The 16565-nt window shown below is 52.0% G+C and overlaps 1 protein-coding gene across 3 annotated transcripts in view; it reads left to right on the top strand.

The window, feature by feature from the left end:
- Positions 1 to 14747, top strand: part of spef2 (sperm flagellar 2) — an 849051-nt gene extending 834304 nt beyond the window's left edge. For all 3 annotated transcript variants that reach the window (XM_068029096.1, XM_068029094.1, XM_068029095.1), the window contains 2 exons: positions 13077 to 13199; positions 14538 to 14747. In XM_068029096.1, the coding sequence (XP_067885197.1) occupies positions 13077 to 13199; positions 14538 to 14678 (264 nt within the window). In that variant the 3' untranslated portion in view covers positions 14679 to 14747. The remainder of the gene's footprint in view (positions 1 to 13076; positions 13200 to 14537) is intronic.
- Positions 14748 to 16565: the final 1818 nt, after the last annotated feature.

Below are 16565 nucleotides of genomic sequence, written 5' to 3'. Positions count from 1 at the left end.
TTGGTCAGTCACTCCAGGTACCGGTCAGTGACTCTAGGTATCGGTCAGTGACTCCAGGTATCGGTCAGTGACTCCAGGTATCGTTCAGTGACTCCAGGTACTAGTCAGTGACTCCAGGTATTGGTCAGTGACTACTGGTGTCGGTCAGTGACTCCAGGTACTAGTCAGTGACTCCAGGTATTGGTCAGTGACTCCAGGTATCGCTCAGTGACACCAGGTAATGGTCAGTGACTCTAGGTATCGGTCAGTGACTCCAGGTATCGGTCAGTGACTCCAGGTACCGGTCAGTGACTCCAGGTATCGGTCAGTGACTCCAGGTAATGGTCAGTGACTCCAGGTAATGGTCAGTGACTCCAGGTACCGGTTAGTGACTCCAGGTATTGCTCAGTGACTCCAGGTAATGGTCAGTGACTCCAGGTAATGGTCAGTGACTCCAGGTAATGGTCAGTGACTCCAGGTACCGGTCAGTGACTCCAGGTATCGGTCAGTGACTCCAGGTACCGGTTAGTGACTCCAGGTATTGCTCAGTGACTCCAGGTAATGGTCAGTGACTCCAGGTAATGGTCAGTGACTCCAGGTATCGCTCAGTGACTCCAGGTAATGGTCAGTGACTGCAGCGACCAGTCAGTGACTCCAGGTATTGCTCAGTGACTCCAGGTAATGGTCAGTGACTCCAGGTATTGGTCAGTGACTCCAGGTAATGGTCAGTGACTGCAGCGACCAGTCAGTGACTCCAGGTATTGCTCAGTGACTCCAGGTAATGGTCAGTGACTCCAGGTATTGCTCAGTGACTCCAGGTAATGGTCAGTGACTCCAGGTATAGGTCAGTGACTCCAGGTAATGGTCAGTGACTCCAGGTAATGGTCAGTGACTGCAGCGACCAGTCAGTGACTCCAGGTAATGGTCAGTGACTCCAGGTATTGCTCAGTGACTCCAGGTATCGCTCAGTGACTCCAGGTATCGGTCAGTGACTTCAGGTATCGGTCAGTGACTTCAGGTATCGGTCAGTGACTCCAGGTATAGGTCAGTGACTCCAGGTAATGGTCAGTGACTCCAGGTAATGGTCAGTGACTGCAGCGACCAGTCAGTGACTCCAGGTAATGGTCAGTGACTCCAGGTATTGCTCAGTGACTCCAGGTATTGCTCAGTGACTCCAGGTATCGCTCAGTGACTCCAGGTATCGGTCAGTGACTCCAGGTACCGGTCAGTGACTCTAGGTATCGTTCAGTGACTCCAGGTATTGCTCAGTGACTCCAGGTAATGGTCAGTGACTCCAGGTATTGCTCAGTGACTCCAGGTAATGGTCAGTGACTCCAGGTAATGGTCAGTGACTCCAGGTAATGGTCAGTGACTGCAGCGACCAGTCAGTGACTCCAGGTAATGGTCAGTGACTCCAGGTATTGCTCAGTGACTCCAGGTATTGCTCAGTGACTCCAGGTATCGCTCAGTGACTCCAGGTATCGGTCAGTGACTTCAGGTATCGGTCAGTGACTTCAGGTATCGGTCAGTGACTCCAGGTATAGGTCAGTGACTCCAGGTAATGGTCAGTGACTCCAGGTAATGGTCAGTGACTGCAGCGACCAGTCAGTGACTCCAGGTAATGGTCAGTGACTCCAGGTATTGCTCAGTGACTCCAGGTATCGCTCAGTGACTCCAGGTATCGGTCAGTGACTCCAGGTACCGGTCAGTGACTCTAGGTATCGTTCAGTGACTCCAGGTATTGGTCAGTGACTCCAGGTGTTGGTCAGTGACTCCAGGTATCGTTCAGTGACTCCAGGTATTGGTCAGTGACTGCAGGTATCGTTCAGTGACTCCAGGTATTGGTCAGTGACTGCAGGTATCGTTCAGTGACTCCAGGTATTGGTCAGTGACTCCAGGTATCGGTCAGTGACTCTAGGTATCGTTCAGTGACTCCAGGTATTGGTCAGTGACTCCAGGTGTTGGTCAGTGACTCCAGGTATCGTTCAGTGACTCCAGGTACCGGTCAGTGACTCCAGGTACCGGTCAGTGACTCCAGGTAATGGTCAGTGACTCTAGGTGTTGGTCAGTGACTCTAGGTATCGTTCAGTGACTCCAGGTATCGTTCAGTGACTCCAGGTATTGGTCCGTGACTCCAGGTACCGGTCAGTGACTCCAGGTATCGTTCAGTGACTCCAGGTACCGGTCAGTGACTCCACGTATCATTCAGTGACTCCAGGTATCGTTCAGTGACTCCAGGTACCGGTCAGTGACTCCAGGTACCAGTCAGTGACTCCAGGTACCGGTCAGTGACTCCAGGTATCGTTCAATGACTCCAGGTACCGGTCAGTGACTCTAGGTATCGTTCAATGACTCCAGGTACCGGTCAGTGACTCCAGGTACCGGTCAGTGACTCCAGGTATCGTTCAGTGACTCCAGGTACCGGTCAGTGACTCCAGGTATCGTTCAGTGACTCCAGGTACCGGTCAGTGACTCCAGGTATCGTTCAGTGACTCCAGGTACCGGTCAGTGACTCCAGGTACCGGTCAGTGACTCCAGGTATTGGTCAGTGACTCCAGGTATCGTTCAGTGACTCCAGGTACCGGTCAGTGACTCCAGGTATCGTTCAGTGACTCCAGGTACCGGTCAGTGACTCCAGGTATCGGTCAGTGACTCCAGGTATCGTTCAGTGACTCCAGGTACCGGTCAGTGACTCCAGGTATCGTTCAGTGACTCCAGGTACCGGTCAGTGACTCCAGGTACCGGTCAGTGACTCCAGGTATTGGTCAGTGACTCCAGGTATCGTTCAGTGACTCCAGGTACCGGTCAGTGACTCCAGGTACCGGTCAGTGACTCTAGGTATCGTTCAGTGACTCCAGGTACCGGTCAGTGACTCCAGGTACCGGTCAGTGACTCCAGGTATCGTTCAGTGACTCCAGGTAATGGTTAGTGACTCCAGGTATCGTTCAGTGACTCCAGGTAATGGTCAGTGACTCCAGGTACCGGTCAGTGACTCCAGGTATCGTTCAGTGACTCCAGGTATCGGTCAGTGACTCCAGGTACCGGTCAGTGACTCCAGGTATCGTTCAGTGACTCCAGGTAATGGTCAGTGACTCCAGGTATCGGTCAGTGACTCCAGGTATCGGTCAGTGACTCCAGGTAATGGTCAGTGACTCCAGGTATCGTTCAGTGACTCCAGGTATTGGTCAGTGACTCCAGGTACCGGTCAGTGACTCCAGGTATCGTTCAGTGACTCCAGGTAATGGTCAGTGACTCCAGGTACCGGTCAGTGACTCCAGGTATCGGTCAGTGACTCCAGGTAATGGTCAGTGACTCCAGGTAATGGTCAGTGACTCCAGGTACCGGTTAGTGACTCCAGGTATTGCTCAGTGACTCCAGGTAATGGTCAGTGACTCCAGGTAATGGTCAGTGACTCCAGGTACCGGTCAGTGACTCCAGGTATCGGTCAGTGACTCCAGGTACCGGTTAGTGACTCCAGGTATTGCTCAGTGACTCCAGGTAATGGTCAGTGACTCCAGGTAATGGTCAGTGACTCCAGGTATCGCTCAGTGACTCCAGGTAATGGTCAGTGACTGCAGCGACCAGTCAGTGACTCCAGGTATTCCTCAGTGACTCCAGGTAATGGTCAGTGACTCCAGGTATTGGTCAGTGACTCCAGGTAATGGTCAGTGACTGCAGCGACCAGTCAGTGACTCCAGGTATTGCTCAGTGACTCCAGGTAATGGTCAGTGACTCCAGGTATTGCTCAGTGACTCCAGGTAATGGTCAGTGACTCCAGGTATAGGTCAGTGACTCCAGGTAATGGTCAGTGACTCCAGGTAATGGTCAGTGACTGCAGCGACCAGTCAGTGACTCCAGGTATTGCTCAGTGACTCCAGGTATTGCTCAGTGACTCCAGGTATCGCTCAGTGACTCCAGGTATCGGTCAGTGACTTCAGGTATCGGTCAGTGACTCCAGGTATAGGTCAGTGACTCCAGGTAATGGTCAGTGACTCCAGGTAATGGTCAGTGACTGCAGCGACCAGTCAGTGACTCCAGGTAATGGTCAGTGACTCCAGGTATTGCTCAGTGACTCCAGGTATTGCTCAGTGACTCCAGGTATCGCTCAGTGACTCCAGGTATCGGTCAGTGACTCCAGGTACCGGTCAGTGACTCTAGGTATCGTTCAGTGACTCCAGGTATTGGTCAGTGACTCCAGGTGTTGGTCAGTGACTCCAGGTATCGTTCAGTGACTCCAGGTATTGGTCAGTGACTGCAGGTATCGTTCAGTGACTCCAGGTATTGGTCAGTGACTCCAGGTATCGGTCAGTGACTCTAGGTATCGTTCAGTGACTCCAGGTATTGGTCAGTGACTCCAGGTGTTGGTCAGTGACTCCAGGTATCGTTCAGTGACTCCAGGTACCGGTCAGTGACTCCAGGTACCGGTCAGTGACTCCAGGTAATGGTCAGTGACTCTAGGTGTTGGTCAGTGACTCTAGGTATCGTTCAGTGACTCCAGGTATCGTTCAGTGACTCCAGGTATTGGTCCGTGACTCCAGGTACCGGTCAGTGACTCCAGGTATCGTTCAGTGACTCCAGGTACCGGTCAGTGACTCCACGTATCATTCAGTGACTCCAGGTATCGTTCAGTGACTCCAGGTACCGGTCAGTGACTCCAGGTACCAGTCAGTGACTCCAGGTACCGGTCAGTGACTCCAGGTATCGTTCAATGACTCCAGGTACCGGTCAGTGACTCTAGGTATCGTTCAATGACTCCAGGTACCGGTCAGTGACTCCAGGTACCGGTCAGTGACTCCAGGTATCGTTCAGTGACTCCAGGTACCGGTCAGTGACTCCAGGTATCGTTCAGTGACTCCAGGTACCGGTCAGTGACTCCAGGTATCGTTCAGTGACTCCAGGTACCGGTCAGTGACTCCAGGTACCGGTCAGTGACTCCAGGTATTGGTCAGTGACTCCAGGTATCGTTCAGTGACTCCAGGTACCGGTCAGTGACTCCAGGTATCGTTCAGTGACTCCAGGTACCGGTCAGTGACTCCAGGTACCGGTCAGTGACTCCAGGTATCGGTCAGTGACTCCAGGTATCGTTCAGTGACTCCAGGTACCGGTCAGTGACTCCAGGTATCGTTCAGTGACTCCAGGTACCGGTCAGTGACTCCAGGTACCGGTCAGTGACTCCAGGTATTGGTCAGTGACTCCAGGTATCGTTCAGTGACTCCAGGTACCGGTCAGTGACTCCAGGTACCGGTCAGTGACTCTAGGTATCGTTCAGTGACTCCAGGTACCGGTCAGTGACTCCAGGTACCGGTCAGTGACTCCAGGGACCGGTCAGTGACTCCAGGTATCGTTCAGTGACTCCAGGTAATGGTCAGTGACTCCAGGTATCGTTCAGTGACTCCAGGTAATGGTCAGTGACTCCAGGTACCGGTCAGTGACTCCAGGTATCGTTCAGTGACTCCAGGTATCGGTCAGTGACTCCAGGTACCGGTCAGTGACTCCAGGTATCGTTCAGTGACTCCAGGTAATGGTCAGTGACTCCAGGTATCGGTCAGTGACTCCAGGTATCGGTCAGTGACTCCAGGTAATGGTCAGTGACTCCAGGTATCGTTCAGTGACTCCAGGTATTGGTCAGTGACTCCAGGTACCGGTCAGTGACTCCAGGTATCGTTCAGTGACTCCAGGTAATGGTCAGTGACTCCAGGTACCGGTCAGTGACTCCAGGTATCGTTCAGTGACTCCAGGTATCGTTCAGTGACTCCAGGTACTGGTCAGTGACTCCAGGTACCGGTCAGTGACTCCAGGTACCGGTCAGTGACTCCAGGTATCGTTCAGTGACTCCAGGTACCGGTCAGTGACTCTAGGTATCGGTCAGTGACTCCAGGTATCGTTCAGTGACTCCAGGTACTGGTCAGTGACTCCAGGTATCGTTCAGTGACTCCAGGTATCGTTCACTGACTCTAGGTATCTGTCAGTGACTCCAGGTATCGTTCAGTGACTCCAGGTAATGGTCAGTGACTCCAGGTATCGTTCAGTGTCTCCAGGTATCGGTCAGTGACTCCAGGTATCGTTCAGTGACTCCGGGTATCGGTCAGTGACTCCAGGTATCGGTCAGTGACTCCAGGTAATGGTCAGTGACTCCAGGTATCGGTCAGTGACTCCAGGTATCGGTCAGTGACGCCAGGTATCGGTCAGTGACTCCAGGTATCGGTCAGTGACTCCAGGTAATGGTCAGTGACTCCAGGTATCGGTCAGTGACGCCAAGTATCGGTCAGTGACTCCAGGTAATGGTCAGTGACTCCAGGTATCGGTCAGTGATGCCAGGTATCGGTCAGTGACTCCAGGTATCGGTCAGTGACTCCAGGTAATGGTGAGTGACTGCAGGGCCTAGTCAGTGACTGCAGGTACCGGTCAGTGACTCCAGGTCCTAGTCAGTGACTCCAGGTCCTAGTCAGTGACTCCAGGTGCTGGTCAGTGACTCCAGGTGTTGGTCAGTGACTCCAGGTATCGTCAGTGACACCAGGTATTGGTCAGTGACTCTAGGTACCGGTCAGTGACTCCACGTGTTGGTCAGTGACTCCAGGTATTGGTCAGTGACGCCAGGTATCGGTCAGTGACTCCAGGTATCGGTCAGTGACTCCAGGTATCGTTCACTGACTCCAGGTATCGTTCAGTGACTCCAGGTATTGGTCAGTGACTCCAGGTATCGTTCAGTGACTCCAGGTATCGTTCAGTGACTCCAGGTATTGGTCAGTGACTCCAGGTACCATTCAGTGACTCCAGGTATTGGTCAGTGACTCCAGGTACCATTCAGTGACTCCAGGTATCGGTCAGTGACTCCAGGTATCGGTCAGTGACTCCATGTATTGGTCAGTGACTCCACGTATTGGTCAGTGACTCCAGGTATCGGTCAGTGACTCCAGGTACCGGTCAGTGACTCCAGGTATTGGTCAGTGACTCCAGGTATCGGTCAGTGACTCCAGGTATCGTTCAGTGACTCCAGGTATTGGTCAGTGACTCCAGGTATCGTTCAGTGACTCCAGGTATCGTTCAGTGACTCCAGGTATTGGTCAGTGACTCCAGGTATCGTTCAGTGACTCCAGGTATCGTTCAGTGACTCCAGGTATTGGTCAGTGACTCCAGGTATCGTTCAGTGACTCCAGGTATTGGTCAGTGACTCCAGGTATCGGTCAGTGACTCCAGGTACCGGTCAGTGACTCCAGGTATCGGTCAGTGACTCCAGGTGTCGTTCAGTGACTCCAGGTATCGTTCAGTGACTCCAGGTATTGGTCAGTGACTCCAGGTATCGTTCAGTGACTCCAGGTATCGTTCAGTGACTCCAGGTATTGGTCAGTGACTCCAGGTATCGTTCAGTGACTCCAGGTATTGGTCAGTGACTCCAGGTATCGTTCAGTGACTCCAGGTATCGTTCAGTGACTCCAGGTATTGGTCAGTGACTCCAGGTATCGTTCAGTGACTCCAGGTATTGGTCAGTGACTCCAGGTATCGGTCAGTGACTCCAGGTACCGGTCAGTGACTCCAGGTATCTGTCAGTGACTCCAGGTATCGTTCAGTGACTCCAGGTGTTGGTCAGTGACTCTAGGTATTGGTCAGTGACTCCAGGTACCGGTCAGTGACTCCAGGTAATGGTCAGTGACTCTAGGTGTTGGTCAGTGACTCTAGGTATCGTTCAGTGACTCCAGGTATCGTTCAGTGACTCCAGGTATTGGTCCGTGACTCCAGGTACCGGTCAGTGACTCCAGGTATCGTTCAGTGACTCCAGGTACCGGTCAGTGACTCCACGTATCGTTCAGTGACTCCAGGTATCGTTCAGTGACTCCAGGTATCGTTCAGTGACTCCAGGTATTGGTCCGTGACTCCAGGTACCGGTCAGTGACTCCAGGTATTGGTCAGTGACTCCAGGTACCGGTCAGTGACTCTAGGTATCGTTCAGTGACTCCAGGTACCGGTCAGTGACTCCAGGTACCGGTCAGTGACTCCAGGTACCGGTCAGTGACTCTAGGTATCGTTCAGTGACTCCAGGTACCGGTCAGTGACTCCAGGTACCGGTCAGTGACTCCAGGTATCATTCAGTGACTCCAGGTATCGTTCAGTGACTCCAGGTACCGGTCAGTGACTCCAGGTACCGGTCAGTGACTCTAGGTATCGTTCAGTGACTCCAGGTACCGGTCAGTGACTCCAGGTACCGGTCAGTGACTCCAGGTATCGTTCAGTGACTCCAGGTACCGGTCAGTGACTCCAGGTACCGGTCAGTGACTCCAGGTACCGGTCAGTGACTCCAGGTACCGGTCAGTGACTCCAGGTACCGGTCAGTGACTCCAGGTAATGGTCAGTGACTCCAGGTACCGGTCAGTGACTCCAGGTAATGGTCAGTGACTCCAGGTACCGGTCAGTGACTCCAGGTATCGTTCAGTGACTCTAGGTATCGTTCAGTGACTCCAGGTACTGGTCAGTGACTCCAGGTATCGTTCAGTGACTCCAGGTAATGGTCAGTGACTCCAGGTATCGTTCAGTGACTCCAGGTAATGGTCAGTGACTCCAGGTACCGGTCAGTGACTCCAGGTATCGTTCAGTGACTCCAGGTATCGGTCAGTGACTCCAGGTATCGTTCAGTGACTCTAGGTATCGTTCAGTGACTCCAGGTACTGGTCAGTGACTCCAGGTATCGTTCAGTGACTCCAGGTAATGGTCAGTGACTCCAGGTATCGTTCAGTGACTCCAGGTAATGGTCAGTGACTCCAGGTACCGGTCAGTGACTCCAGGTATCGTTCAGTGACTCCAGGTATCGGTCAGTGACTCCAGGTACCGGTCAGTGACTCCAGGTATCGTTCAGTGACTCCAGGTACTGGTCAGTGACTCCAGGTATCGTTCAGTGACTCCAGGTACCGGTCAGTGACTCCAGGTATCGTTCAGTGACTCCAGGTATCGTTCAGTGACTCCAGGTAATGGTCAGTGACTCCAGGTATCGGTCAGTGACTCCAGGTATCGGTCAGTGACTCCAGGTATCATTCAGTGACTCCAGGTACTGGTCAGTGACTCCAGGTATCGTTCAGTGACTCCAGGTATCGTTCAGTGACTCCAGGTACCGGTCAGTGACTCTAGGTATCGGTCAGTGACTCCAGGTATCGTTCAGTGACTCCAGGTACTGGTCAGTGACTCCAGGTATCGTTCAGTGACTCCAGGTATCGGTCAGTGACTCCAGGTGTCGTTCAGTGACTCCAGGTACCGGTCAGTGACTCCAGGTATCTGTCAGTGACTCCAGGTAATGGTCAGTGACTCCAGGTATCGGTCAGTGACTCCAGGTATCGGTCAGTGACTCCAGGTAATGGTCAGTGACTCCAGGTATCGTTCAGTGACTCCAGGTATTGGTCAGTGACTCCAGGTACCGGTCAGTGACTCCAGGTAATGGTCAGTGACTCCAGGTACCGGTCAGTGACTCCAGGTATCGTTCAGTGACTCCAGGTAATGGTCAGTGACTCCAGGTACCGGTCAGTGACTCCAGGTATCGTTCAGTGACTCCAGGTAATGGTCAGTGACTCCAGGTATCGGTCAGTGACTCCAGGTATCGGTCAGTGACTCCAGGTATCGGTCAGTGACTCCAGGTAATGGTCAGTGACTCCAGGTATCGTTCAGTGACTCCAGGTATTGGTCAGTGACTCCAGGTACCGGTCAGTGACTCCAGGTATCGTTCAGTGACTCCAGGTACCGGTCAGTGACTCCAGGTATCGTTCAGTGACTCTAGGTATCGGTCAGTGACTCCAGGTATCGTTCAGTGACTCCAGGTACTGGTCAGTGACTCCAGGTATCGTTCAGTGACTCCAGGTATCGGTCAGTGACTCCAGGTGTCGTTCAGTGACTCCAGGTACCGGTCAGTGACTCCAGGTATCTGTCAGTGACTCCAGGTATCGTTCAGTGACTCCAGGTATCTGTCAGTGACTCCAGGTATCGTTCAGTGACTCCAGGTGTTGGTCAGTGACTCTAGGTATTGGTCAGTGACTCCAGGTACCGGTCAGTGACTCCAGGTAATGGTCAGTGACTCTAGGTGTTGGTCAGTGACTCTAGGTATTGGTCAGTGACTCCAGGTAGCTGTCAGTGACTCCAGGTATCGTTCAGTGACTCCAGGTGTTGGTCAGTGACTCTAGGTATTGGTCAGTGACTCCAGGTACCGGTCAGTGACTCCAGGTAATGGTCAGTGACTCTAGGTGTTGGTCAGTGACTCTAGGTATTGGTCAGTGACTCCTGGTACCGGTCAGTGACTCCAGGTAATGGTCAGTGACTCTAGGTGTTGGTCAGTGACTCTAGGTGTTGGTCAGTGACTCTAGGTATCGTTCAGTGACTCCAGGTATCGTTCAGTGACTCCAGGTATTGGTCCGTGACTCCAGGTACCGGTCAGTGACTCCAGGTATCGTTCAGTGACTCCAGGTACCGGTCAGTGACTCCACGTATCGTTCAGTGACTCCAGGTATCGTTCAGTGACTCCAGGTACCGGTCAGTGACTCCAGGTACCGGTCAGTGACTCTAGGTATCGTTCAGTGACTCCAGGTACCGGTCAGTGACTCCAGGTAATGGTCAGTGACTCTAGGTATCGTTCAGTGACTCCAGGTATCGTTCAGTGACTCCAGGTATTGGTCCGTGACTCCAGGTACCGGTCAGTGACTCCAGGTACCGGTGAGTGACTCCAGGTATCATTCAGTGACTCCAGGTATCGTTCATGTGACTCCAGGTACCGGTCAGTGACTCCAGGTACCGGTCAGTGACACTTGGTATCGTTCAGTGACTCCAGGTACCGGTCAGTGACTCCAGGTACCGGTCAGTGACTCCAGGTATCGTTCAGTGACTCCAGGTACCGGTCAGTGACTCCAGGTACCGTTCAGTGACTCCAGGTATCGGTCAGTGACTCCAGGTATCGGTCAGTGACTCCAGGTATCGTTCAGTGACTCCAGGTACCGGTCAGTGACTCCAGGTATCGTTCAGTGACTCCAGGTACCGGTCAGTGACTCCAGGTACCGGTCAGTGACTCCAGGTATTGGTCAGTGACTCCAGGTATCGTTCAGTGACTCCAGGTACCGGTCAGTGACTCCAGGTACCGGTCAGTGACTCTAGGTATCGTTCAGTGACTCCAGGTACCGGTCAGTGACTCCAGGTAATGGTCAGTGACTCCAGGTACCGGTCAGTGACTCCAGGTATCGTTCAGTGACTCTAGGTATCGTTCAGTGACTCCAGGTATCATTCAGTGACTCCAGGTACCGGTCAGTGACTCCAGGTACCGGTCAGTGACTCCAGGTATTGTTCCGTGACTCCAGGTATCGTTCAGTGACTCCAGGTAATGGTCAGTGACTCCTGGTATCGTTCAGTGACTCCAGGTAATGGTCAGTGACTCCAGGTACCGGTCAGTGACTCCAGGTATCGTTCAGTGACTCCAGGTACCGGTCAGTGACTCCAGGTATCGTTCAGTGACTCCAGGTAATGGTCAGTGACTCCAGGTATCGGTCAGTGACTCCAGGTATCGGTCAGTGACTCCAGGTAATGGTCAGTGACTCCAGGTATCGTTCAGTGACTCCAGGTATTGGTCAGTGACTCCAGGTACCGGTCAGTGACTCCAGGTATCGTTCAGTGACTCCAGGTAATGGTCAGTGACTCCAGGTACCGGTCAGTGACTCCAGGTACCGTTCAGTGACTCCAGGTATCGTTCAGTGACTCCAGGTACTGGTCAGTGACTCCAGGTATCGTTCAGTGACTCCAGATACCGGTCAGTGACTCCAGGTATCGTTCAGTGACTCCAGGTACCGGTCAATGACTCTAGGTATCGGTCAGTGACTCCAGGTATCGTTCAGTGACTCCAGGTAATGGTCAGTGACTCCAGGTATCGTTCAGTGACTCCAGGTATCGGTCAGTGACTCCAGGTATCGTTCAGTGACTCCGGGTAATGGTCAGTGACTCCAGGTATCGGTCAGTGACTCCAGGTATCGGTCAGTGACGCCAGGTATCGGTCAGTGACTCTAGGTATCGGTCAGTGACTCCAGGTAATGGTCAGTGACTCCAGGTATCGGTCAGTGACGCCAGGTATCGGTCAGTGACTCCAGGTAATGGTCAGTGACTCCAGGTATCGGTCAGTGACGCCAGGTATCGGTCAGTGACTCCAGGTAATGGTCAGTGACTCCAGGTATCGGTCAGTGATGCCAGGTATCGGTCAGTGACTCCAGGTATCGGTCAGTGACTCCAGGTAATGGTGAGTGACTGCAGGGCCTAGTCAGTGACTGCAGGTACCGGTCAGTGACTCCAGGTCCTAGTCAGTGACTCCAGGTCCTAGTCAGTGACTCCAGGTGCTGGTCAGTGACTCCAGGTGTTGGTCAGTGACTCCAGGTATCGTTCAGTGACTCTCGGTATTGGTCCGTCACTCCAGGTATTGGTCAGTGACTCCAGGTACCATTCAGTGACTCCAGGTATTGGTCAGTGACTCCAGGTGTTGGTCAGTGACTCCAGGTAATGGTCAGTGACTCCAGGTACCATTCAGTGACTCCAGGTATCGTCCAGTGACTCTCGGTATTGGTCCGTTACTCCAGGTATTGGTCAGTGACTCCAGGTACCATTCAGTCACTCCAGGTATCGTTCAGTGACTCTCGGTATTGGTCCGTGACTCCAGGTGTTGGTCAGTGACTCCAGGTATTGGTCAGTGACTCCAGGTACCATTCAGTGACTCCAGGTATCGTTCAGTGACTCTCGGTATTGGTCCGTGACTCCAGGTGTTGGTCAGTGACTCCAGGTAATGGTCAGTGACTCCAGGTATTGGTCAGTGACTCCAGGTATTGGTCCGTGACTCCAGGTATCGTTCAGTGACTCTCGGTATTGGTCAGTGTGTGCAGGTAATGACCCTTGAGCCTGGGGGACGCCTTGCTCCTGTAACCAGCCCAGTCAGACTGAGCAGACTGATTCGGGGTTTGGGGCACCTGCCCATTTGTGCTCTGTATCGTCAGCCCCTGTGTCTAGTGGGTGGGTTTATGCTGTGTTTGGACAGTTGGCAATGGTGTCCCGACCTATTTACACATGGAACTTGTTCTTATTGCCTTTCCTTTCTCTTTCAGCATTTAACTCAAATTTACAAGGAATTGGGATCAAAGAACTTGGAGCCAGTTCCATTCGAGAGTTTAATGAAACATCCTTTCATCATGGACCTGATAAAGAGCACTCTGAAATTCACCCTGCATGTAAGGAGAGCTCTCACTCACTCTCTCTCTCCGTCTCCCTGTCTCTCTCTTCATCTCTCTGTTCCTCAGTCTCTCTCTCACTCTCTCTCCTCTCTACTCATTCACTGTTACTACTCTCCCTCTCTCTGTCTCTCTGCTCTCTTGCACTGACTCTTTTTGTCACAATCACATTCTTTCTCTGAAGTTTCAGTGTGTCACAACACAACTCTCTCTCTCCCTGTCACTCCTTTTTTCATTTGTTTATTGGATGTGGGCGTCACTGGCCAGGCCAGCATTTATTGCCCTTCCCTAATTGCCCTTGAGAAGGTGGTGGTGAGCTGACTTCTTGAACCGTTGCAGTCTTTGTGAGGTCGGTATAGCCACAGTGCTGTTAGGAAGGGAGTTCCAGGATTTTGACCCAGCGACAGTGAAGGAACGGTGATAAAATTCCAAGTCAGGATTGTGTGTGACTTGGAGGAGAACTTGTGGGTGGTGGTGTTCCCATGCACCAGCTGCCTGATCATTTTTTCTCTCCATCTCTCTCTTTTTATTTCTCTCTTTTTTTTCTCTTTGTGCTCTCCTTTATTCTGTAGATCTCACTCTGTCACTGTGTCTTCCATCTCTCTTTTCAGGTTCTTTTCCAGTTTCTCTCTCTCTCTCCTGCTGCCGTTTCCGGTCTATCAAGGTGACATCAAAGAACAGTGGAGAAGCTTGAGGGGGGTCACAGAATATCCAGCCTCTGACCTGCTCTTGCAACTATTGCTGATATATGTGCTCCACCTCATCTTCCGGTAATTGGTAAAACCCACCTCACGCCCCAACTGCCACGCACCCCACCCCCTCCCCCTCAGCCCCCCACCAGCCCACCCGATATTGACTCGATGGCAATGGTAATGCCAGTGAGTGTCAAGGGGGTGTGGTTGAAGATGGTCATTACCTGGCACTTGTGTGGCACAAATGTTACTTGCCACTTATTAGCTCAAGCCTGAATGTTGTCCAGGTCTTGCTGCATATGGGCACAGAATGCTTCAGTATCTGAGGAATTGTGAATGGTACTGAATACTGTGCAATCATCGACAAAAACACATCCGGCCTTATGATGAAGCAGTTGAAGATGGTTGGGCCTCGGACACTACCCTGAGGAACTCATGCAGTGATGTCCTGGAGCTGAGGTGATAGACCTCCAACAACCACAACCATCTTCCTTTATGCCAGGTACAACTCTAACCAGCAGAGAGTTTTCCCTTTGACCCCCTTTTCTCCAGGGCTTCTTGATGCCACACTCGGTCAAATGCTTTATACAGAAACGACCCCAGCCTGCAATTTTGTCATTCACCTGTATCTGTTTTATTGGTGCAGGATTTTCAGGCCATTCTGCAGAGGAAGCCAGTGGAAAGCGAAATAATTGCAAGCAGCTCCCCTGAACTCTCAGTGGAAACATCTTCAAACACTCCTCCTGAGGATACAGGAACAAGTCGACGCAGAATTCCCAAAACATGAAGCATTTTGTAATTGGCAGATGTCACAGGCTCAGGATGTGGCTGTCAATAATTAACAGCAATAAATCCACAGATAAATCAGTCTTTATTACATTACTCCTTGTCTGACAAAGTCTGAAGTATCATGAGCTTCGAGATCCTCTTTCATAGAATTATACAATCATAGAATGGTTACAGCACACAAGGAGGCCATTCAACCCATCGTTTCCATGCTGGCTGTTTGTAAGATCAACTCACCAAGTCCCACTCCCCTGCCTTTTCCCCATAGCCCTGCATTTTTCCCTGTTCAGATAATTATCCAGTTCTCTTTTGAATGCCTCAATTGAATCTGCCTCCACCGCACTCTTAGATAGTGCATTCCAGATCCTAAACACTCACTGAACCTGCCTCCACCTCACTCTCAGACAGTGCATTCCAGATCCTAAACACTCACTGAACCTGCCTCCACCGCAATCTCAGACAGTGCATTCCAGATCCTAAACACTCACTGAACCTGCCTCCACCGCACTCTCAGACAGTGCATTCCAGATCCTAAACACTCACTGAACCTGCCTCCACCGCACTCTCAGACAGTGCATTCCAGATCCTAAACACTCACTGAACCTGCCTCCACCGCAATCTCAGACAGTGCATTCCAGATCCAAAACACTCACTGAACCTGCCTCCACCACACTCTCAGACAGTGCATTCCAGATCCTAAACACTCACTGAACCTGCCTCCACCGCAATCTCAGACAGTGCATTCCAGATCCAAAACACTCACTGAACCTGCCTCCACCACACTCTCAGACAGTGCATTCCAGATCCAAAACACTCACTGAACCTGCCTCCACCACACTCTCAGACAGTGCATTCCAGATCCAAAACACTCACTGAACCTGCCTCCACCGCAATCTCAGACAGTGCATTCCAGATCCTAAACACTCAATGAACCTGCCTCCACCACACTCTCAGACAGTGCATTCCAGATCCAAAACACTCACTGAACCTGCCTCCACCACACTCTCAGACAGTGCATTCCAGATCCAAAACACTCACTGAACCTGCCTCCACCACACTCTCAGACAGTGCATTCCAGATCCAAAACACTCACTGAACCTGCCTCCACCACTCTCTCAGACAGTGCATTCCAGATCCTAAACACTCACTGAACCTGCCTCCACCGCAATCTCAGACAGTGCATTCCAGATCGTAAACACACACTGAACCTGCCTCCACCACACTCTCAGACAGTGCATTCCAGATCCTAAACACTCACTGAACCTGCCTCCACCACACTCTCAGACAGTGCATTCCAGATCCTAAACACACACTGAACCTGCCTCCACCACACTCTCAGACAGTGCATTCCAGATCCTAAACACACACTGAACCTGCCTCCACCACACTCTCAGACAGTGCATTCCAGATCCTAAACACTCACTGAACCTGCCTCCACCGCACTCTCAGACAGTGCATTCCAGATCCTAAACACTCACTGAACCTGCCTCCACCACACTCTCAGACAGTGCATTCCAGATCCTAAACACACACTGAACCTGCCTCCACCACACTCTCAGACACTGCATTCCAGATCCTAAACAGACACTGAACCTGCCTCCACCACACTCTCAGACAGTGCATTCCAGATCCTAAACACTCACTGAACCTGCCTCCACCGCAATCTCAGACAGTGCATTCCAGATCCAAAACACTCACTGAACCTGCCTCCACCACACTCTCAGACAGTGCATTCCAGATCCAAAACACTCACTGAACCTGCCTCCACCACACTCTCAGACAGTGCATTCCAGATCCAAAACACTCACTGAACCTGCCTCCACCACACTCTCAGACAGTGCATTCCAGATCCAAAACACTCACTGAACCTGCCTCCACCACACTCTCA

The sequence above is a fragment of the Heterodontus francisci genome, chromosome 4 (assembly GCF_036365525.1).
Source record: "Heterodontus francisci isolate sHetFra1 chromosome 4, sHetFra1.hap1, whole genome shotgun sequence".
Lineage (NCBI taxonomy): Eukaryota > Metazoa > Chordata > Chondrichthyes > Heterodontiformes > Heterodontidae > Heterodontus > Heterodontus francisci.
The sequence above is the reverse complement of the archived record's forward strand: the minus strand, read 5'-3'. Positions and strand labels throughout refer to the sequence as shown.